This window comes from Thermobia domestica, chromosome 15 (assembly GCF_964235325.1).
Source record: "Thermobia domestica chromosome 15, izTheDome1.hap1.1, whole genome shotgun sequence".
NCBI lineage: Eukaryota > Metazoa > Arthropoda > Insecta > Zygentoma > Lepismatidae > Thermobia > Thermobia domestica.
The window spans coordinates 189,698,175-189,723,766 of NC_137468.1; the positions used below are offsets into that span (position 1 = coordinate 189,698,175).

The 25,592-nt window shown below is 37.9% G+C and overlaps 1 protein-coding gene across 2 annotated transcripts in view; it reads left to right on the forward strand.

Annotated features, from left to right (window-relative positions):
- Window positions 1-25,592, forward strand: part of LOC145671408 (uncharacterized) — a 107,154-nt gene that overhangs the window by 50,557 nt on the left and 31,005 nt on the right. The window contains exon 3 of one of the 2 annotated variants that reach the window (XM_081740565.1): window positions 10,753-12,414. The exons of the other annotated variant lie outside the window; for it this stretch is intronic. Coding sequence (XP_081596691.1) covers window positions 10,753-10,948 — 196 coding nt within the window. The 3' untranslated portion in view covers window positions 10,949-12,414. Of the gene's footprint in view, window positions 1-10,752; window positions 12,415-25,592 lie in introns of those variants that run through there. 2 annotated transcript variants of the gene reach the window in all.

The following is a 25,592-nucleotide window of genomic DNA, read 5'->3' on the forward strand; positions in this document are numbered from 1 at the left end:
CCCTTAACAACTAACAACATTTCCATCACGATCTTCGCCACAGGAGCTGGGGGTCCAAAATAGCTATCCAATACAAGACGTGAAGACGAAGACCAATCAATTGGGAAGCTTCGATCCCTGATCGCTTACGGTCTTCGCAAGAGGGACGGGGGTCCAAGATAGCTACTCAATGCTATGAGAAACTTCCATTCTTAGCTTCACAAGTGGGGACGGGGGCAGGGGGTTCAAATAATAGAATTGAATAAAAGTGATTGGTCATTTCTTAGAAGCTATAGTTGACACAGGCAGCGAAGAGACGTTGATCACAGAGGAGACTTGGAAGAAGGTAGCTTCTAATATACGCAAACCGACGTTACACCCAGCCGTCGAAATTCGATAAGTTGATTTCACTATAAAGCATCAACCATGTGCCTTCGGAAGGATGATAATCCCGATTGAGCTCGCAAAAGCGGAGGCAGCAATAGAAGCAGTACGCGTGAAGAGGATCAACATGCCTTTTCTGCTTTTAGTTGACTTCGTGTATAAAATAGATGCCGAGCTGGATTTTCGTTGCTCAGCAGCTTCAGTGCAAATTTCCAAACACAAATGCAAAGGAAAAGGAATTATGCACCAAAGAAAGCAATTTTCAAGTCTGCAGTAGTGGCTGAGGAAAATGTGAACATCATAGAACAGAAAGGGCGAACAGTGGCATAGCCCAGGAATAAAGAGCAGAAACAATTGGAACAAATCCCTAGAAACACAGTGAGCTGTTCTCAGAGATACTAGGACGTTTTCGAATGTAAAAACACGAAATTACTGTAAAGACAATCGAAGCACTTGAACCAAAAAATTATGCAATGGCACTTACGCACAGAGTTGAGGTACGAACGCGGTTCAACTAATGTTGGATTGGGACATTATTTGACCATCAAAAACACGACGATTGAATCTATCTTATTGGTAATTAAGAATGACAAGACTCTACGTCTATATATGGAATTTCGTGACCTTAAAAAGCACAGAAAATATTGCAGAGCCGACCATTGGAAGTTCAGTAAGTATTGCAGATATTTCATGGTGTACAATACGTTCCTCGAATCGACATGAACTCATTCTGGCAGGTCTAGTTGATAGTAAGCTTAAACCCTACAGAGCTCTTACATTTGAGAGCGAACTGTATGAATTTCAACTAATGTCATTCTGTCATCTTGTACTATGGGACACGGTCATTTACGAAAGCCATGAATTTGGTACTTGGAGATGTTGTTGAGACCTTTACAATGCGTTACGTGGATGATTCACTAATCTTTCCAAGCACACTGGAAGAGCACTTATCCAACATCAATAACAGCACAATCACATAGCAGATATATGCCTATCATGTTCTCTCAGATACATGGGAATGTGTCCAGTATGTGCCTCATGTACCTCTGAGAAAGAAATCACATACTTGTGGCAAGTGATAGTTACAGTCTATGTCCGCCCCTAGGCGCTTGACTGACATGTACCTACGGAACGTGCCTAGTAAGTTTTCGGTATGTTCCCTATGCCGTAAGCGTCAATGAACTACAAAATTACTACCCGAAAAAATATTAAATCGCCTATATGAGTAATGTGTTTACATTAAGGTGAGTCTAAAATCAATTTAAAGAAGTAAAAAAATGTACTGCAAGGTGGGCGCGAATCACCAACCCTTGGATAACTAGCCGCGTGCTCTTGCGACTTGGCCACGAAAGCGATTAAGATAATGTCGCTTGTAGAGGGATAAATTGTTGAGATCTTTTTATTTTGGCTAATCAGGGTGCTCCCTTAACCGCGTATATTCGACGATAACCGTTTAGGATCAGATAAAATCTACTAGCCATGTAATTTTATGACAAAATGACGAGTGTTTTTTTACTTTATTTCATGATTCACTTTCTTCATGTTGGGGGAGAGGGGAGGACTATAAGTTAGAGGGACAAACTGTCTTCCTTCTAAAATCAAAAATAATTTATGAGCAACTAGGTCCAAATTAGATCTCATCTGACGAAGTTCACGTATTCCTACTATAAACACTGGCCTTAAGTTTTCCACCAAAAAGAACTTTAAATGGTAAATCTTAAACTTAATGGGAACTATTACAGTCTCACTAAACTCAATGGTTTTATTATCAACACCTATGCCACTGAAATGTTCCTTCGTAATCTGCAATGGAGGAGGTAAAGTTTGATTCCACGGAACAAAACTCTGTTTATGCAACATTGAAATAGAGGCACAAGAATCTATAGCCGCAAGTTGTCTTTTCCCCATAATAAATCCACACACAAAAATTTAAACAAACTTACATGATTGTTTTCATCTCAAAATGGTATTAATTTCAAAGCTTCATTAAGACCAGCACTAGCCGCATTCACAGTTATTTTGCTCAGATCGCAAAATAATGGCTTACGAAAATCATCTGTTCGGTGGCTGAAGTGTTCCCCCACTCTTTTCTCTTTTTCCAAAACCAATGACCTCGTCAGGTGTACTCGTTTGTACAAATACAGAACAAATTGATTATACATGAGTTACTTTATCGCCTTCGCTGCCACCTGCTCCTGCGACCTACGTAGATAAAGATCGTGAATGAGCTATATCGCGATATTCTCTAGTGTCCACAAACCAACCGTTTGTGTTAAACATTCTGGATTCAACATTTACGTCATGAACACGGCTACTCTCAAAAATTGATAAATCCAACATTGAATCATCTATAGGATGTTTTATGATTCCGTTATCTCCATTTGGAAACGAGTTCAAAACTTACTGAGGCCTAATTGGGCTGTCTCTCACACGCTGCATTTTGCTATTATACCCAAAAATTAACTCACAATTTAAATAACTGGATATTACAATATACGTAGTTATTAACACATCACAAGCTGTCATTAAAGAGCAGTCTAATATACACTCCGACCAAAATAATTTATTTTACTGCAGCTAGTATAACGTATCGTCACTATGTCCGAAATTTGAAACGGTAATTTTTTCTCCTAATCTAAGCAGCGGAGTTAGATGTGTGCTAGAAATTTGTGTAACGTTCCTATTTAGATAGGAGGTCGTTACTCGATACGGGCATCCCACTGGTGAAAACCCGCCACATTCGAGAATCAAGATATACATTTTTAATTTATGTGTGGTTGATAATAATCTTAAGGGCCACAATATGTTTAGCTTAAATATAGATACCATACAACATTCCTAGAAATTAGGGCAATCGCCAAAACCATAAAGAAATAAAGGTTTTGATATTAGCTTCGTTAAACAATAAGTTAATAATTATGTAATCTCATCTTTATAACAAAAATTAATCGAATTTAGAAATTTCCTTACAAGTCATTAAACTCACTGCTATTGATTGGAAACATTAAATCAAATCCAGGTGAATTTAATATTAATCTCAATAAAACACAACTTAATCATGTACCACGACGACCTGAAATGAATTGAATAATTGTACCGAATTCTCAAACAAATACAGCAAATATAGGAAGTTATAAGTATGGTTAATACAAAATGTCTACATCCCATTTAATCACACAGTTAAGTCTCCATTAGAACATATATGAATCCGATTTAAATTTATGAAAATTATTAAACAACTCACCAGAATATTAAGTAAATAACAATCAACATTTTAGAATATCGAATTCAACTAACTTGTTATATACACACAACTCTTTAATAAAATAATTTACTAATTTGCGATAAATAAAGCTTACTATTACAATGTTTTATCGAGTACATTTCCAGCACACATCTGATATGCATAACTGAAGTGCTGGCTGAAATAATAGCAGTCGCCACTAGAGTTGCTGTATTCAAAAAGTTGACAAACGAAACTGCCTTACCGAAGACTCAAAATAGAATGAATTTAGATAATAATCATAACTGTTACAACCCCCTTTTTTGAAAAAGGTAAGTAACAGTGACATGTTACAGTACCTAAAAGTAGGTAGCTGAAGTACATACTTAGCACGTGAATATCATGTGTGTCAAGTGTCGGGTCAAATCAACATAATAACAATCAACCTTAACATCGTCTAATGAACTCTAATTTTCTACTAAAATAAAATAAAATACCTCTAACATGTTTCGATATGTCATTTTAACTTATACTTCTAGTTCTCCCAGGAATCGAAACAAAGGTTGCCTTCACCATATCAATGGTGGGTAAATTAATCATAACACGAGAAAATATTACTTCACAAACTCTCTCGGGAATCGAACCAAAGGTCGCCTCCACCATGTCATTGGTGGTCCTATTTAACTTAAATTTTACAACTAACTGTCCCGGGAATCGAAACAAAGGCAGCCTTCACCATGTCAACCCCCCTAGTTGTGCCTTTTAAAGCAATAGCGTAGCTCTGAAAGTTGGGAGATTGTCCTCTGAACATTGTCTAAAATGTCCAGGAAAAATTTATTAAACTTATCTCAGGGAAGCAAATACAAAGCCAAGTTTCATGATTAAAAATTTGTATTTTCATTAAAGTGATTTATCATTGATATGTAATTTGTATTGTGTGTACGGGATATGCAAAACATTACCAGATCACAACTCACAAAGCCTGATTATTTCCTCTATTTGATAACGATGATCAGATAGCAAACACATACTTCTTAAATTGATGTTGCAGGTTGTCTTCTTGGAACAGGCTGCAGCTTAGCAAAGTCCAATGACTTGGAACGATGCAACTACTAGGATTTAGAAATTTAAACGATGGTAAAACTTAACTGAAAATAGTCCACAATGACTCGTAAACTATTCGCTGTCTAGTATTCTCTTTGTCCGCTGACTTTCTCTGATCCTCGAATCCGCTTTGAATGATCTTCGAATGAATGATCTAGTTCCATCCTAGGCAGGGTATTTATTTGGAAAAGTTAATTTCTAAACTGCTACCTTAGTTCACGTCACTCCATGTATTTGCTTATCTCATTGCCGAAATTCACATTTCTGCAATGATCATCAAATAACCAAAATGTCCAGACGTCTATCTCCGTACTCTGACAGTTTTGTCACATCCCGAAATTGTGTTGATGTTAACAAATAAATCTTACAGTAACTCTTACAATAGTTCTTACTCTGCAACTTGCTTATTTGTTGTCCTTCGTCATCATAACATTAGAAATCCACATATCTGTGTTTACAACTTACATAAAACAAAAACAATAACTTGGACAAGATTACAATCTCATCATAATTTCGAAATATCTTAATTATGTCTTTCTTTTACTTAATTTAAAATTTTGTAATTTCTTGTCTTTAATTCTGTTACATTTTCTTGTCTTTATTTTAATCAACTTTAATAGATTTTTGAAATATAATTTTATTGAAGCCTAACTCATCATCACTTTGGAAAATACATAATGCGAAACAATACAGCTGGTCTTTTCTCTGTATGTGTTTATTGTTAGAGATGACTGTCTCACTAATTTCATTTTTCATTTCACTTTTAATATTATCACTTTGAAACTAGCAGGTATTTTGCTTTTGTAGATCCTTCTCTCTCTACGTATCTATATTAACTGCACATAATCAGAAGAAAATAGTCCAAGCTCGTTTAGCCGAGTATGAAATTTCTTTATCGGAGTATTGCAAGACATACTTGATATTCAACAATAAAAAATAAATATATGTTTCAACTGTTTATTAACCTGAAGCAATTACTGTATATCAAAACATAGAAATGAACATTCATCAATTTATATTTAATGTTTTCAGAAGACCACTATATTCACTCACCTTCTCTGAGATTACGTAGAATTATAACGAACTACCTCTCCTTTTGGAATTACTAGTCTGTCATCTACAGTATCATAGTATCAACACCACTGTTTTAATATTTATAAATTGTATATGTTATTGCCTTCAAGAAAAAAATGAACAAATTTACAATAATACAAATATCACATAATTTGAAGTATTGAATACTGCTAATATTAACGCTTCTTTCTATCTTTCCGGATAATATCAACAACGAAAAAATTGTCACTACTTTATCTCACTTTACTAAATATAATACCGTAATGACCAAAATGAAACGTTGTTAGGAAAATAGATTGTAAATGTTTTGTACAGTTGAAAGTAAACCGAGCAGCGATAATTCTGTTGAGCTACTCCCGAAAGATTACATTTACATAACAAAACTAAAATAATCATATACATACAAAGATTATTCATAAGTGTGTTCTATGTACACAAGTATTCAGAAATATATATGCACTAATAAATTTTTACTAAATATTACCAATGAATATGATCCAAAGGTTGTTATTAAACTATTAAGACGGTTTGATACGAAAAGTTTTCTTTTCAGCAATACGACACACTTCCTTACTTCATATATTATTCGTTTAATCAGAAAAGAACGTCGATCTTCCATTCAAAAGAGAGCTTCATAGCTAAACTATTACGTATTGAGAAATACCAGAACCAGTAGCAACTGTTACACTGAATACTACCATATCTGAACGTCATCAGTAAATCATGCACTAGCAAACATGTACACTACGAAGAGAACTGCATTCCGTCCTGTCACACATAACATGCTCCAGTATACTTCACCTGTGCCGTAATTCACCATTGACAATTAATATGTAATGCCCATTACGCATTACCATTCAACGTACGAAATTATATTACGTCTTATTAGTCTGGATAATAGCCAGTATTTTTACGTCATTCAATTTATTTACTCTACTATTTAATTCACAAAATCGAATTGTTCAGCAACAACCTCTGCTGTTTATCGAACACACACTGCAACTTTAAGTTAGTTCTGGAATGATCTCACTTCAGATGCAAAAAACATCAGTGCCTCTATCATATACATTATTATTAATAATTTGAGGAACGGTAATTTGTACTAACATAAATAACTTTTGCTCGATGAGTAATAACCTTCTCTCCTTATCCAAGATACATAACGCACATGTAAGCATGCTGTGAACTGTCAATTGAATATCACACGTCGCAGCTAATTCAACTTTACAGTTCCTTCACTACCACTTCAGCTTAAGGGGAAACTGGATATAACAATCTCTATGATTGTCATTCATAGGAACCTTTCATAACCAAATTTAACATTGCGATTGCACTATAACTTCGTTTCGTGTTAAAAATCTTCCCACCAGTGCACTGAATACCTTGCGCCAGTGGCGTATTTACGATTGTTTCGGGAGGGGTTTTGCTAACTTACGGGGGGGGCTTTGCCTGGAAATGTGAAAATTCTGCAAGATATTTCATTTACTTTACTATAGTAAGTAAGATTTCGGGGGGCTTAAGCCCAGAAGCCACCCCCTGAATACACCACTGTCTTGCGCCAATTATACTTTACGAAGTAGAATACAATGAAAGCTCGCTAAATAGTAGCAACGAAGAATGCTGAAACGTCATTAATTAAGGACTAATATAAGTATATAAATCTTAAAATTAGTTTTGCATCATATTTATCTAGAACTGAAATATAAACATAAAATGAATATAACAAGCAAATAAATATACATATGTGGATTAACCAAGATAGGTTCACTACAGATTTCCCAGGACGTCGAGAAAAACAACTGAAGATTCGGCTGAAGTTTTCATCTCGAATTTGCCATGAGCTCTGCCTTCTTTTTTTGGAACAGTTGAATAGTCTTAAATTAAAGAAGTTTTGAGTACCTATTGGCTTAGCATCTAATGTACTTAGTTGTGGACTGTTTCTAAATGTTCTTTGAACAAGATACGGACCAATGTGGCAGTCTAAGTATTTATCAATAACTTTTGCACAAGACAGAACTCTGATAATGAGTTTTTATTGTTACCAGATTCTGTTCCTGCAATTCCGACTGTGATAAAGATTTGTGATTTTACTTTCGTTGATTTTAGTGACATTCACCTGTGTGATCAGGTGTGTCTCTTTTGGCGACTTGTTAAGCTCTTCTGGCCATGGATACCTAGACTTAAAATCATGAATGGCAGAGAAGTTCAAGAATATATCAGCAGGAGCGAATCCTGTAGGGATAGATCGCGAATTATTTAACAATTTAAACTTCGTGCAACTTAGTACTGCACTTCGTGTGATCTTTACTACATAAACACCTAATAAGCTGATTCACTGATCTGTGCTGACGCTAAACTGGATTAGCCTTTAGATTGTAACTGTTGACAGATATGTGCTCGATATCCTTCGAGCGAAACTGCTTCCACAATCTACAGGTAAATTACTTGCCCTGATCATTGAATACATGCAAAGGATATGGATAATGAGAAAAGTATATTTTCTCCAACACACCTAAAATTTCAGTAGTATTAGCAGTACGTAAAGGATAAAGACATACATAGCTACTATATATATCAGAAATTGACAGCCTGTTATCGCCAGTTAAAACAGGGCGATAATCGTATTACTTTGGGAATTCAGATATTCAAGATTAACAAAGGTTCCAACACTGACAAAGATGAATGTCCAACGCTGAAAGAAGTTAGAGGTAGTGTGGGCAAAACGATTCATTTCCTTTGATTCACTAAAATGATTCGATCATTTAATTCGTTCATATGAATTGGTCGTCCGCGCATTCCTTTTGCGCAAGTGAATTGGTTGGGATGATTCGCTCATTGAATCAGTTAGGTTTCCGCACATCTCTTTTGCGCAAATGAATTATTCGATTATATAAATTGAGTGGGAATTATTCGATCATATGAATCGCTTGGGCTACTGCACTTCTTTTCTGCGCAACTTCATAAATTCCTTATAAGAGAATGCAATCTCGTGAATCATCTTTGCCACATGACACGGACAGCATTGCATTGGGGTGAGTGGAGTGGCTCGGGAACTCTTAAGCTTCAGTGCAGTTATGAAGTTTCAATAATATGCTGTTGCTCTATTCCCATTGTTGTTATTTTTGCATCCTGCTTTCATATTAGAACTTGAGACAAACACTAAAAGTGCTGCAATCTCCACGTTTTTCTACCAACTTCAGTTTTTCGAGGAAATATTTTGTTGAAATATACTCCGTAAGATTTTCGCGGGATATGAGCAGTTATAACAATTTATTTTCAACTTCTTATTGTCGTACATATTAATATAGGGAAAATATAGAGCTCTGTATAGGCGACATTCATGCTTACGGTTTTCAATACAGAAAGCATTATACAATGAGTCTGTAGTGTTAAATTCACTTCTAGTGAATATTATTTGTGCAGTTCATAAACTCTGTAAAGTACACATCATGTTAATGGATTTCTTTTGTTGCTGTTGTAGGGTAAAGAAGATGTGGATGATTAAATAAAGTAAAGTGTTATCTCGCAGTCCATTCTGTTCTATCCTAGGGATCACCGTGGGTCACTGACAAAACTCTTGCCGCCTCCTTTGCGCGGGGTCCCTGGTTTGATCCACTGCTAAGTAAGTTTGTGGTGTACATCATGCCCGTGGGTTTTATCGGGTACTCCCATTTCCTTCCACACTTTCATACCAACTATTTTTCCATCGTCATTTACTTGCCTTAATCATTCGTTATTCTTAGGCTAATGGACATAAACAAGGAACGTTAAACTGCAAGATTTCTATTTTATTCTATTATATTCTAAAATATGTTCTATTTTATTCTTGACTGGAAAAGATACTGATCTTCGAGGTGGAGAAGAAAGGGAGTTTACACATGAACATATATATTTAATACTATTGTAATAATTTTAAAAGATTTAGCTCGGGGAGACATTGAATAAACGCAAAATGAAATGAAATTTTAAAGTTTTACGTTCCATGATTATCATTGTGTAGACTAAAGGAAACGATAATGATGAGAATGAATGAAATGAAGGAAGCGAGCGAAAACAAGAGAACCCCGAGAAAGGCCACACATATGGTGTTTGTCCACCATAAATCCCATTTGTCGCAAATAGAAAACCAGGAACCCCATCCATCACAAGTGAACGATTTACCACTGAGCCACTACTACTTCAATAAGCAAGAGATGAACATATATTTGCAAAAATACTGGTAACCCCAATTGAACTCAATCTGAGAAATGCCCCGGGAGAAACTTCTTGGCCTGGCGGATTTTCTCCCCGGCAACCACTGTTATCATCAGTGTTTGTCTACATTTCTAAGAGAAAACCGTTACTTAGTTAAATTTCAGTTGAGTTGATTTTCAGTTTAACTTCCGGTTCAGCAGCGAGGCTCTATGAGGCGTGGACCTACTGATTAACATGAAATCCGAACCACATGAGCTTCCGCCGGGAATCGATCCCGGGTCTCCCACATCTTGTTTATATGGAAGCTCAAAAAACTATTTGTCTTCATGTATGTTTCAATAGAAGTAAAGCGAAAAGTAAGTACCATTAAGCTTTGTTCCATGTGGACAAGTGTTTTTACTGAAGGATGCTATACACTGTCTTTCCAGAATCTTTATTCGTCTTTCTACATATACATTTTTAAAATCAATTTTGTACAGTACAAATGATTTACAGTGCATCTTTTGTGTAAGTACTGTATTTACATTGAATATAAGATAGTACTTTGAGTTGATTATAAAACATCAAAATTGAACTTTTTGGCTACTGCAGTTGAAAGTGATGAAAATAATTTTACCCTATGCACGTACAGTGTCTTAATAAAATGGGTAAATGCTCATCAAGAGTATGTTGATATTAACTACGAAATCGTATTACATCTAATTGAGCAACACTGCCAGTACTTCACGACAAGAAGTAAGCAACAAGAAAGCATTCTGAAAGTAATCTAACAACGCGGCTTCCTTTCTTCCTAGGAAACAACCCTACCACGCAGAAAGAAAAAATCGCACGCATCTACAAAAGCAGGAAGAAAAGGCGCGCATATGGTATTCTTTCTTTTTCACTCCCTGTGAACTGCAAGCTATTTGCAGAAGCAACCTCACCAATTGTCTTACAAGCTGGCAGTTTGTGATTCTCAATTCATTTCGATCACGGCAAACAATTCAGTGAAGTACAAAGAATTCATTAGAAGAATCGATTCACTTGTGAAAAGAATCATAATTCATTTGATTCACGCCATGATTCGTTGATAATCGACACAACACTAGTGAGAGGAAAGCGAGGGTAGAATATGGCCAAAAATTCTATTAAAGAATACTGGTAAAATAATCTTCTCATAAGTATCACCCTTCAGCATCGAGTGAAAATACTTGTGTTTATGAAACTACAAATAGTGAACTTTATATATCCAATATTTATTAATAGAATACAGAAGAAGAAAGGTGGATGTTTGAATAATTAAGATGCGTATTGTTCCTTAAGAAAGTGCACCACACCAACATAGTGATAGATAAAGATAAATAAAAAACCTAATGATATAATAATCATCAGTTCTCATAAATGAATGATACGTGTTTAAGTACTAAGTGAGAATTCTGTTTGTTATACATTTGCGTTAATAGTGCGAAAATAATTATCTATATGTTTATTTTTACTTATGTTAGTAATCATCGACTTATAGCGTTGTATGAATGACAGTTAATATACAGATGTGAAAATCACCCATCAGGAAGACGTAAGCTTTGTGTTGTTGTTTGGGAGTCTGTGTAATACTACAATCAACAAATATATAATTCTGAATCACTCAAAACCTTATAAAGCCTGTATTAAATGTGATGGTTGTATCAGTTAATAAATAATATAAAGATTATCGCGTCATATTATATTGGTCATACTAGATTTATAATAAGGTATCCAGTTGAAAATTTTACCTTCATTTTCTTCAATTGGGATTCCAGTGAACGCGTGGTGACCTACTACTAATCGAGATAAAAAATTGGTAGTGTGAGCCATAAGATAAGTAACTAATCTTAATAGGTTATATATACCGTTCCATAAATAGTTGGTCACACTGTAGTAATATTTGTCACTTCCAGGTAGCTTACCAATTAGGTAAATACTGAGTTTTTCATGTGGCCTCGTTCCATCTACATGTATGGTTTGCTTTGTGATAAATTTAAGTAAAGGTTTTATACGAGCGAAAAAATACAATCATTTATGAAGTTAGCAAAGTCCTTTTTCATGCCTTGCCAATAAAATATTTGCCAAGCTAAGGAATAATACTTTATTAGTGCAAAATGGTTTCGATTACGAATTTTAGATAATAAGGTTTATCAATCGTCTGAAATTTAGCTTCCTTCTTTGTAAGATCAAACAATAGATTAGCAATAGAAGTTATGAACTTTTTTCTGCACACAGCAATACCTAAGATATTTCTTAAATGCTTCTTAATATGTGGTACGGCGAACTTATGAATTGCTTCATTCAGTTCTCGGTCAACCTTAACATGTTTTACAGTGACAACATGAACTAAAATGCAATCTCTTTCATTAGTACTTTACACTTCTTCAGATTCAAGGAAAGATTTGCATTCAAGAGAGTTCTGAAAACTCGTTCTAAATGTTCATAATGGTGATCTAATGTGTCTGAGAAGGTCAACATATCAATATATACAATTACAAAATTTCTGGTGTTCAAACTAAAGACTTGATATATTATATCTTGATAAATAGCACAAGTGGATTGGACATTGGTAAAACACGAAAGGAAAGCTGTCTACCTTCAAAAACAAAAGAAGTACATTTATAAGAGTCGAGATGTAATGGTACTGAATAATAAGCATCCGTAGTATCACATGAAGAAAAGTAAGAATCTCCCGCAACCCGTTTAACAAGTCATTAATAGGTTCTACCTGAATATTACGCGCTACTACTTTCTCATTAACAGCTCTTAAATCTAACACTGGTCGCACAACATTTAGTTTCTTTACGCAGTGCATAGAATTTCGGTACGGACTTGGCATCTCTACTATTATTTCACAATCGAACCACTTCTGGATATGAGCCTCTAATTTTTTTCCCATGCTGCACGGCACTGTGTAAAATTTTTATTCTACAGGTTTGTAGTCACTCAGTTGGATCTTGTACGGAGAAATACTGACAAGACGAGGCTTTTCTGAAAACAAAGTTCGATATATTTACAACAGCTTCAGTAGACGTTCTGACCTCAGAATCCAAATCTAATCAAGCATTTACAGAGTTATGAATTTCTTACACAAAAATATATAGAGAAAAAAACGTGGGGAATCGTAATTCGCGTGGACTGTCTTCTGGTTAAGGTAAGTGGGGAGAGGGTAACAATGTATATATGTGTTGTGTATTTTCCGCCTAATTCTGTCATTTGTAAATATGATGGAATATTTCAGCACATTGAATCGAAGGGTCAACCAGGCTGCACCCTTCTTCTGCTTGGTGACTTTAATTTACCAGGCATTAAAGATCCGGGTTTCGATTTCATGAGCGCCCCGAAGCAGTATAAATTTGTAAATAATTTCGTGTCATTATATGACTTGAAATCATTCAATGAACTTCAGAATAGTTTAGGTAGAACATTAGATTTGGTACTAACAAATTTAGATAATGTAGTGGTTGAGAGAAAAGAACCCCTCGCACTTAAAGAGGATAAACACCACCCTGCGCTATTAATTAAAATCAAACAGAACAATAAGGTAAAGATAAAAAACAAGGTAAAGTGATGGGTTATAATTTCAGCAAGGCAGACTACAATCATTTATATCACGAATTGGGAAGGTAGAATGGAAGGTACTTGGTGACTATACTGAGGTTGATGGCGCTGTTGAAAAATTTTATTCCCCCTAATATAATATATTTGACAAATGCATTCCGAAAAAGAAACAGAGCACAGGAAACTATCCTAGTTGCTTCACGCTAGACATTATAAATAAAATTAAAATGAAAGCTCGTCACCGCAGTGATAAGACTCGGAAAGTCAAATATAGATTTACATAAACACGACTTTAATGAACTTCGAAAAATGATTAAGAAAGATATACAAGTCGCATATATAAACTTCGTTAAGGGAGTAGAATATTTAATCCAAGATGAGCTATCTACGTTTTGGAACTTAATTAAGAGTAAAACAAAGCATTTAAATGGTAATGTATTGTGTTATGAGGATAGAGTTAGCATGTGATAAGGATATAGTAAACGCATTTGCAACTTGCTTTAAATCAGTTTATACAGACGGAACACCACTGCTAGTTGAAACAGATGATTCGACATTAGTTGAAATGTATGAAAAAAGATGATGTTACAAATAGAGGTAATTGGAGTGGACGAGATTCCAATGGCAATCAGAAAACTAAAATCAAAGTGTTCGATAGGTATCGATGATGTACCATTATATAAAATAAAAGGTTGTGAAGAGAGTCTCTTATTACCTTTACACATGCTATTTAATCTAACATTCCAAACCAGCACGTTTCCATCAAAATGGAAACCTACAAAAGTTTGCCCTATTCCTAAAGGTAATGACAGTAAAGAAATTCAAAGTTATAGGAGTTTGTATTCTAAACTTATTTGCAAAGATATTTGAAAGGATAATTAATAAGCGCATTGAAAATCACATTAAACCAGTAATATCGGATTATCAACATGGATTCGTTCCTGGCAGATCCACCGTAACATACAGATGGTGATCAGAAAAATGGAAACACTTGTAGTTGGCCACACGTCAGATGTATGGGTTGGTAGTGGTGTCGTGGCGCCCGCAGCGCCGAACCGCTGGTGGTGGTGTGTTAGGTTGGTCTCCATACTACGTCAGGCGCAGTGGAACAGCAGTGTCCAGTGGCTGCAGAAGACGGAGGTAGTGTAAAATGGGAGACATCTCAGATTTTCAAAGAGGGTAAATTGTTGGTGCGCGGTTATGTGGAGTGAGTGTGACGGCAGTGGCTACTGTGTTAGATGTGTCGCTTGGGACAGTGACGAAGGTGACCACGGCCTACACAACACACGGGAAGACCACATCGGGGAAGCGGAACAGTGGGCGGAAGAAAATCATGAGTCAGGTCATGCCGGGTATTAAAGCGCATTGTCACGCAGAACCGTCGTGCCACTGAGGAGCAAGTGACGGAGGAACTCAATCAGCCCCTCCCCCACCCTGTTTCGACAATCACAGTCCGCCGCGACAATTCAACTTGGACCGTTGAGGACTGGAAACGTGTGATATGGTCGGATGAGTCATCCTTCACCCTATTCTCAACCACGAGCCGTGTTTATGTGTGGAGAACGCCCAAAGAAGCTTATGATCTGCAGTGTCTCCGCCCAACTGTGAAACATGGCGGCGGCTCGGTGATTCTGTGGGGCACCATATCATGGTTTTCATTGGGTCCTGTTGTCACACTTAGCGGACGAATCACTGCCAACGATTATGTCGCAATTTTAGGAGACCACTTGCATCCTATGGTTTGGATCTTGTTCCCGGACAATGACGCCGTCTTTCAGGATGATAATGCACCCATTCACACAGCTGGCGTTGTTGCAGCGTGGTTTGAGGAACATCGGGATGAAGTTCAGCACTCCCCTGGCCCGCCCAATTCCCAGATCTCAACATAATTGAACATCTGTGGTCCGTCTTCGGCGACGATTTCCACCTCCATCCTCTCTCACAGAACTGGCCGATGCCTTGCACGAGGAATGGTGTAAAATTCCATTTGCTACCATTCACGACCTCTATGCCTCCATCTTACTTCACATCAAGGCTGCTCTGAAGCCGAAAGGTGGCCCGCACCATATTAATCTGGTAAGTTGCAATTTCGCTAGGTGTTTCCATTTTTCTGATCATCTGTATCTCGCTGTCTTCACTGACCACCTAGTTGATACATTGGAGAGTAACAATCAAATAATCAAATAGATGTAGTTTATAGAGATATTCCGAAAGCATTTGATAAGGTAAACCACACGTTGTTAGTGAATAAACTTAAATTTCTCAACTTTTCTGATCAGTTAATTGCTCTTATTAAGTAATATTTGATGGACAGAAAATATGTGTTTATAAATCCTGTAGGTCATTCGAATACATTCAATTTTCTGGAGTCCCACAAGGATCTATACTTTTTATAATACTCATTGATGACCTTTCTAATTGTATTAAAATATCACATAAACTACTCTATGCAGACGATCTAAAATTATATAGGAGAATTACAACAGCACAGGACTGTGCCAGTTTGCAGGAGGATCTAGACAGAGTAAATGAATGGTGCAAGAGTAACTTGTTAAACATAAATTCAGATAAATGCAAAACCATGTCCTTTACTAAGAAAGGATATGTTGTTGAATTTCAATATAAGATAGATAGTAAACAGTTAAAGGGGGAACAAACTGTCAAAGATGTGGGTATAATATACGATAGCACACTATCGTTTGAGCGTCATATAAATCAAATTGTAAGTAACGCAAACAGAAATCGTAAATTCATTTTGAGAATGGGAAGGGAATTTAATAAGTCGAATGCTTTACTGAAATTATATTTTTCGTTTGTTAGATCAAAATTAGAATATGAGTCGATTATATGGAACCCCCCTACGAAGAAAGACTATTAGAATAGAAAGAGTTCAAAAAAATACTGCGGTTTCTGGTGTACAAGAGAACATGCATCTTCCCCACATTTGAAAATAGTACTTCTCTTAATAAAAATTTTAACCCAATGTCTTTCAATCACAGAAGAGTGTTAAATGACATGATATTCTTGTACAAATTATTATATAACAAATTAAATAGTAAGGATTTGGTCTCCGCCTTTCATCTCAGGGTATACAATGGAAACATAGGTGCCGGCAATGGAAATTTCTTTTCTTGTAAGAAATTTCAAACAAATGCAACAAAACAGTCACCAACGTTGAGCATGGGTGCAGTGTACAACAAACTGAGTAAATGTAAAAGAGTTCTGGATATACACAGTATGAGTCAGAATAGATTTCGCAAAAATATTATAGCTATTCTATGTAACTCTGACATGAACACTGTAATTGGGTAGAATTACTTTTTGTGTTGTTCTTCAATAAATAAATTTTATTCAAAAGTGAAACAGCAGACTCACCTTAATATAAAACGAAACCATTATATATCGTTTGTTTGGAACTTTTCTAAAATATATACGTATATTCTGAAAAGTGGCAATATAGTGTCTGTTTTCAAACAAAACTTTAGCAAAGTACGATTTGTTTTCTGAAATAAACGGACACATTCTGTTACAAATTTAAACCGAACCCAAACCACTTAAGCCAGAGGTGGCCTGAGGCAATGAAAACTTGACCCACGATCAATTGGCCCAGCTCCCACCGTCACTCATTCTGACCCATGACCCACCGTGACCCACCATCGACTATGACTCAGTCCAACCACCATTCGCCATGAACCAATAACCCACCAAAACACATCGTCATCAACTTTCTCGTCACGCCTCTTCTCTACCGACTAAAGAGTTTACACTTGTAATACATCCAGGTTGTGAAATTTTAACAATTAGGAGCTTCAATTTGTACGGTCCGTCGCTCAAGTACTGCTCTGTTACTATAACGATGGATCTGACCACCTTTACCATATATAACTGTTTTGTTTGTCATGGATAAAATTACTATGAATTTTAATTAAATTGTCATGGTCTAATTATTTCCTTGTTGAATTATCGATTCTTTTCACTGGAAAAACGGATGAAATTTTTAAAGTCCCAAATCAAGGTAAGTAGACCAACATACAGAAGCTTATATTACAAATATTATGTCTATTTTTCTCATTACTTTTTGGGTCGATTGTCCTGTGCTCTAAGCGCTCCATGTAATAAACAAGCTTCAACAATTATTAGAGTAGAAAGCGCATGGTAAGCAGGGGCGGATCCAGGGGGTGATCGCCCCCAAAAGAGGAAACTTTCTTATTTTATTTATTAAAAAAATCTCAGAGTTTGGAGCTCTTAAAAGTAGCTCTAAGTAGCAGTATTAAAACTTCCGCCACCCAGAAGTGCGTCCTGGATCCGTCCCTGATGGTAAGGATATATGATTTCAAGCACAGTATTGTTTGCTTCTCAACTAAAATCAACCGTTTTCGATTATTTTTACAAACTAACCCAGTATCAATTTACCATATATAGAAAGTGCCGACCCTCCCCATAAAGAAGAACTTTAAAGAATGTAAGGAGACGTTCTGTTCATTTTCAATAAAGAGTTAACGTTATACTGAATTTCAGCTCCGTAAGTTGAACGGCTTGTAAGACACTCAATTTTTGTCGCAAAAATTAGGATCTCCTCTATTCTTAGGTTATTATTATAATGAAAGGAATATGGTAACATCCAATTTTGGATTAAGGCCTAACTATACACCAAGATTAATTTCATTTGACTGCAATTTGGCCGTAATGGTTAGGCACACAGAGTTACGTTCATATTTTAAATAATAATTTATATGTTACAGTGATTCAAAAATGTATTTTTCCTGTAGTTAGCAACTCTAAAAGCTCACAGACTGTGACTCGAAAGCCAGGTAGTTGTATAAGTCCTATTGTTATTATTACAATTACAAATATCTATTTCCAAAAGTTCTTTTTTCACTTAGAGATACTCATCTCAAATAAGTAAACAGAAACAAATAAAAAAGGGAAATGGAGGCCTAGATAGTAAAACGTAGACAAATCCACCGTTTTGTCATATTTTTAAACCACACGAAGCATATTTTTAAATCAGGCTCGAACCTACTCATAGGAGCTAAATACGTGGTTCCGGTTAGTTGGAATCAGTTTCTCGCCATGTAGCATATATAAATACAACAGAAATTAAATGTCTGTTACTGGCGGTCTTATTGGCCGAGCGTACTAGCGAAATGCGCTGATAATAATAATGTATTTTTGTGTGGGTTCAAACATGTGCCAAGGAAAGCTTTTTATTTTTATAAAAAATAATAGTAGTAGTAACTTACTTTAATTATATGTGCAGTTTTGCTATACGATTGCACTGTATAAATAGTAGTAGTAGGAGCAGCAGCAACAGCAGTAGTAGTAGTAGTAGTCGGTGTATCTGTGTTCGTGTCCCTGTCTTTCAAAGTTACGGGAAACGAGAATAACCGAATATAATATACATAAGTTACGGAGTTACTTTTGGACGTTTTTAAAATTTAAACTTGAATTCTCTGGACTATAGTATTTTACCATGACCGAAATCAGTGTTTCATCGTTAATAAAATATTCGAATCGTAAATGTATGTAATTCGCTACATATCCGAGTGTTTCTTGACTCCTACTTAAAACAGCAATCAGCAGAGTTGCTTGAGCATTCGTTTCGTAAGTTACGCGTCCGTGGTTCGATTCCCTCCGAGGAAATTCAGAAAAAAGATAATTTACAATGTTGATATTTCCTATGTATGATAACATGAAAAATTGTTAATTTCTCTCGTTCTTACGATTTCAAACGACATTCTTCACAGGGGAAAACTAACATCACGTCACAGTCTACAATCTCAATCCCTACTGTGTGAAAACAGCGTGTTTCGCAAACAATTCATGAATATAAACGGGTCATCCTTAAGGCTTAGTATGAGTCATAAATTTGTCTGAAACGTCATTGTAGAATTTTTTTCTAAGTTCTTCCACTTTGACTAGAAATATTAATAATATTTTCGTTCGCCATTTTCAACATGTTCCAGATATTCGTTCAACCAAAATTGGTAAATAGGAACTATAATTTTTTATATTTGAGTGTATATTTTGTTAAAATTTCAATATAACACATACATAATCCAATATCTTTTACCCAAAGAATGGGCGTTACTATGTATCGTGATGAAGACAAATCCTACTTAGTTTCTGTTAAGACATCCGAAGGTTCGATTTTCATATTGTCCAGTAGCTGACACTTTTACCCCCTCTTTTCCTTGTAATGTGGCAATTAATCCTTATAGAGGGTCCAAGAATTTTGTTTTCATGTTTCTTAAGTTCAATATGGTTATTTGCATTGGAATAGGACGTAATATAGAGGTCTCAAATATTCAGTAATAATAATAATAATAATAATAATAATAATAATAATAATAATAATAATAATAATAATAATAATAATAATATCCAAAACATTCTGTATTGACAAATTGTATTAAAATCTTTAAAATCGCCCCTAGCGATAGGCAAAAGTTAGAAAATAGTGGGGATTGGAGACAATTGTCAGGAAAATCATTACTTACTCTCTGCATACGTCACAACAACTAGCCAAAGGTTAAATCGAAAGTTCCCGGCCAAAATTTCATGTAGAAAGTAGGGATACTGAACACACAAGAGCCATAAGAAAATTTGTTTTTAAGTAATGGTTATGCTGGCTAAGCTACAGAAGACGTTGATGATGAGAATGAGTAAGATATGGAATAAAGAAAATTAAAGGAAGCGGAACGCGGAGAAAACTTACATACACGGTATTTGTTCAGCACAATGCCCACTAGGTGGGGGTTGCGTGGACCAGGGTGAACCATTACTTTAATAACTCTTCAGTAATAATAATAATAATAATAATAATAATAATGGTATTAAAAGTTTTAAAGTTGCCCTAAAATTTGGCAAAAAAAAAACTTAAAGATAGGAACTTCAGGGTCGGGGTTCCGTACCTTCAAGACACACCTCTGCAAATACCCAAATTTAAACGAAAGCCTTCCACTAAAGTTTCATGTAGAAAATATTTTATTGTGAGTTTTAAGGAAAATAACTGTAATAAAAATAACTGAATATCATTGAACAGTAAGGAACATAATAAACTAACTTGTAGAATATGCAGATGTAATTAAAAAATCTTTCCAACAAAAATATATACACAGACCGTAATTCAGTGAGATCTGAAATACAAAGTAAGAAAATAGCGTGTAAGATTCAGTCTACAGAGCAATTTTTACTTAAAGATTGGCATACGCTATTTCGAGAATCGAGAGAAGACGAGAAATATTTACGATGCTTTTCGCCTCGTCTCGGTTCTCATCTCCAAAGCGAGACGATAATTTGAGTTAGCCTTGTGCCGTCTCGAATGTAAATATTTAATTCTCATCCCGATTTTGTTTTAGAATAGAGATTAGAAATTCCTCTTCTTATGGGCAACATTAACCAAAACCGAAATATTTTTGCCAAATGTCACGTTTCTGCTTACAATGATATGACCTAAGCGATAATAAGTTTCTAATTTTTAAGCTTCTACGAGATCCAGACAGCATGCTTGCAAGCCGCAAGCTTGCCTGTCGCTTTCGCTTATACACAAAAGCTTATTTTTGCTTAGCGCAAGCTGTAGTGCAGGCAACCGAAGCTTCACTTGCGAGACGGTTTTCTTTAAATTGAAGTAAAATGCCAGCGTGCGTCCGATTTTCAGTTGTTCTCAAAAACCACGTGATGCTAATCTCTTAACTTTCGACGAAAAGATACTGCTCGCGTTTTTAGCGTCTTTCTAGCATTCACGTTGAATAAAGGACAAAACAATTCTTTTTCAAAAAAAATTTTGCCGTCTAGTAATCTAGTCCCACGTATAATTTGCTCCTTATTACCTCATATTTCGGTAACTATGAAGCATAGTGAATTGTATGAGCCGAAACTGACGACGACGAACAAGTAAAGAAATCCCAAACCTCCCATCTCGAAAAGTTCCCCCAATTTACATCTATGACGTGGAAAAAACGTACACGTTAATTAAAACCTTGGCAGCGACATGCAAAGTCCCTCCCACTGCCCACCCGCGTCGAGACGTCCTGAAAATTCAATGCAAAAACATGGAGGACTTTGCAAAAATAGACGCGTATTGCGCCCAAAGCAATCGTTCATACTCTACAGAACTACCACGCACCATGCGGCCGCTAAAAGTAGTAATTACGAAATTGCCCATCGACACGGATATCAAAGACATAGAAACAGCCCTGAAGTCGGAGGGATTCATACCAGCAGCCATCTCCCAGATGAGAGGAAGAGCTGATGTGCAGGGAAATCGTCCCAACTTTCCCCTGTTCCTCATCAGTCTTCCGAAATGCACCACAAATGCCAAGATCTATGAACTTCGCTACCTCCTGTGCTGTCGGATAGAGGTCGAACCCTACCGAGGGACAGAACTGCTCCAGTGTTACCGTTGCCAACGAACGGGCCACTCCCAAACAACGTGCAACGCCACAGCCAGGTGTGTAAAGTGTAGTGGCCCGCACCACACTAAGGAATGTCCTCAGAAGACCAGGGATACGCCGGCAACATGCGCCAATTTTGGAGGAAAACATCCCGCCAATTACCTCGGATGTGAGTACTTAAAAGCCGCCAAAGCCTGAAAGAACACCCAGATGTCCCAACCAGCACGAGATCCCAAGCAGACCCAATCAACAACAAGGACACAAGGAGCCAGCTACTCACCCACCGTCAAAGGAAACCAACTCAGGGAACCCACCACTAGCAGGAAATCCCACAAAGAACAAGAGTCCAGCCACCACAGACGGTCAGCTCCCGAAAACCAACTCCAACCACTCACCAGAGCGCCAAGATGACACCAGACCACTACAACCAGCTAAAGCAGAAGAACAAACAACTAGTGAACCGTCCCTTGTCACAACCGTGAAAGAGATCATGCAGCTGTTCCAGGGGCTTAATCTCAAGAACATTCTGACCAAACTAAAGACAGGACTTCGCAAAATCTCCACGGAGACTGACGCCATCGTCAAGATGACCTCCCTGCTAGAAATCTTTGCAGACCTCGTCGATGATAGCACGGCCTGATCATCAGATCACCAGACACCTACGTGTGGCGTGCTGGAACACAGAAGGAATCAAGGACAGCCAAACGGAGCTCACAGACTTCCTCACACGGGAGGCAATTGATGTGATGTTACTCAGTGAAACCCACCTCCACCCACCCATACCCTTCAAGATCAGGAACTATGCAGTTTACAGAACAGACAGACAAGGCAGTAAGGGAGGCACAGCCGTCCTAGTGAATCAACAACTACCCCATGACGAACTTCAGCTACCGCCCCTGCAATGCATTGAAGCTACCGGAGTGACTCTACACTCCCCGGACGGACCACTACATGTAGACTCCGTCTACAAGAAACCAAACACACCACTCCACGTACCCGACCTTCACCAGCTCCGCCAACTGGGACACCGAGTGCTACTGGGAGGAGACTTCAATTGCAAGCACCCTGCTTGGAACTCTAGAGTCTCCGACCAGAACGGCAGTGATGTACAGAGCCCTTCGACACTTGGACTTCCTAGCAACAGCACCACCAGACCCCACCCACTTCCCGAGGAACGGTGGAAGCCCGGACGTTCTAGACATGGTTCTGTTCGTCAACACAGCAATAACAGATGGACCACACGCATTAGTAGCGCTAGAATCGGATCACATCCCTGTGCTATTAACAATAGAGATACGGACACAAGTGACAGGCAGGCAACTCCCCACGCTCCACACCACCAACTGGGATGCATATACAACGAGCCTAGCAGCAATGGTAGATCGAAGGCTGCCGGTAGACTCTCCCGAAGAACTAGACGAAACGGTGGCTTCACTTACTGCTTCGATTCAATCAGCATACCACATGGCCACCACAACACAACAGAGTCCTCCAGCACAGAAGACGCCAGAAGACCTTCGGACCACAGCTCTCATACATCTAAAGCGATGGACCAGGAAAAGTGGCAGTCCACCCGCCATCCACAATATAAAACACTGTGGAACGCATTAACGACTCGAGTGAAGAAACGACTCACCAGGATCCGCCTTCAAAAATGGAACGAAAGACTCCAGGAACTCGACACTCCATCCAGGGACTTCTCCGCTCCTTAAAGCAAACCGAAGCACAACAGAAGACACAGCCACTACGAGGCTCACAAGGTCTAGTGTACAACCCGGATCAGCAAGCCAGTCTCTTCGCCGATCATTTGGAAGAAGTTTTCACTGAAAACAACACACCGGTTGCAGCAGGAATCCTAGCAGAGGTGCAAGGAAGCATTCACCACATCAACCAACCAGTAAATCCATCAGCTGAAGACCTGACCAGCCCCAGAGCCATCAGAAAGATAATCCAGAAGCTCAACCCACACAGAGCAGCAGGGCCTGACAGGATCCTCCCATTGGCACTAAAACATGCCCCTCGAAAAGTTCTGGTACTCCTCTGCAGGATCACCAATGCAATATTTCGCCTAGGATACTTTCCTCCCGCCTGGAAAGAAGCCCGAGTGATCATGATTCCGAAACCACGCGCAGCACGGTCGGAACCCAAGAACTATCGACCTATCAGCTTGCTATCACACATCAGTAAAGTGGTAGAACGGGTCCTCCAATCCAAGCTGATGAAGAAGATCGAAGATGGCAACAATTTACCAAAGCACCAATACGGATTCCGACCAGATCACGGAACATTACAGCTAGTCAGAGTGACTGAACACATATCAGTTTAATGAGCGCGGCCACACCTTGGGACTCTTTCTAGACATAGGAAAAGCCTTCGATAAGGTGTGGCATGATGGGTTGCTGCATAAACTACACAAAGCGCAGTTGCCACAATATCAAGTCAAAACCCTGCAGAGCTACCTAACAAACCAAACATTTCGTGTCTACCATGTCAACCATGTTACGGAACCAAGAAGAATTAGAGCTGGAGTGCCACAGGGATCCTGTCTGTCTCCAATACTCTACAATATTTACACAGCAGACCTCCCAACAACGAGGACCACCATCACTGCTACATTCGCAATGACACGGCAATCTTCGCTAGTCACCGAAACTTTCGTTACGCTGAGCTGTACCTGAGAAGACACATTGAGCTCCTGGAAACATGGGCCAACAATTGGAAAACCAAGGTGAATTCCGACAAGACCGCCCTCGTGGACTTTACACATAACATCTCTGAGAGGTACTATAACTTCTCACTCAATGGAGTCGACGTTCCTCCACAACTAAAAGCCAAATACCTTGGAGTAACCTTGGACAGACGTCTCTCATTTGCGGACCACCTGGAGACTACAGCCCAGAGAGCTACAGTACGGTTAAAAGCCCTTTTACCCATCCTTCTAAGTCCTCACCTAACCTTAGAAACAAAACGGCATGTATATCAGATGTGCATCCTCCCCATCCTGATGCATGCCCATCCCGCATGGCAACATACATTCCCAACAAACCTTCGCCTCCTTCAGGTGGTCCAAAACAAAGCAGCACGTGCCATCACTGGACACTCAAGGGATACACGTATCCTGCAAATCCATGAAGACCTCGAACTTCCGCTACTCCAAGAGCTACGAACTCGACATTCAGCCAAATTCTGGAGGAATGTCCGCCAATGAACCAATCCAACAATCATTACAATAGGAACAAGAAATCCACCGCGACAGATGTACCGAATGCCTAAGGACCCACAGTAGTGAAGCACCTCCCAAGACGATAACTCCAGGGATCGGCCACAGTCGCGATCCCAAATGTTACATACGCAGGTGAAAAGAAAAACAACAGCGGAGGGAAAACCGCACAGATAGAAGGCATGGGCACTAGCCCGAAACTTCTCAAATCAAACCCCCATCAAGAAAATGCCTGATTGCCTGCCTGCTTATTAGAATGAAACTGTTATGATTATGATGATGCTGACTTTTTGTAGAAGCAGATCGGAGTCGTGAATATCTTCATTTGCTGTGAATTTGTTTGAACAATTGAAAAGGTGAGGGGAAATTTATATTATAGATGTTTTTGATGTGCTTCAGGATTGTAGCACGGATTTCTGACTGCTATATATTTTATCTAAATTTACTTGCAAGA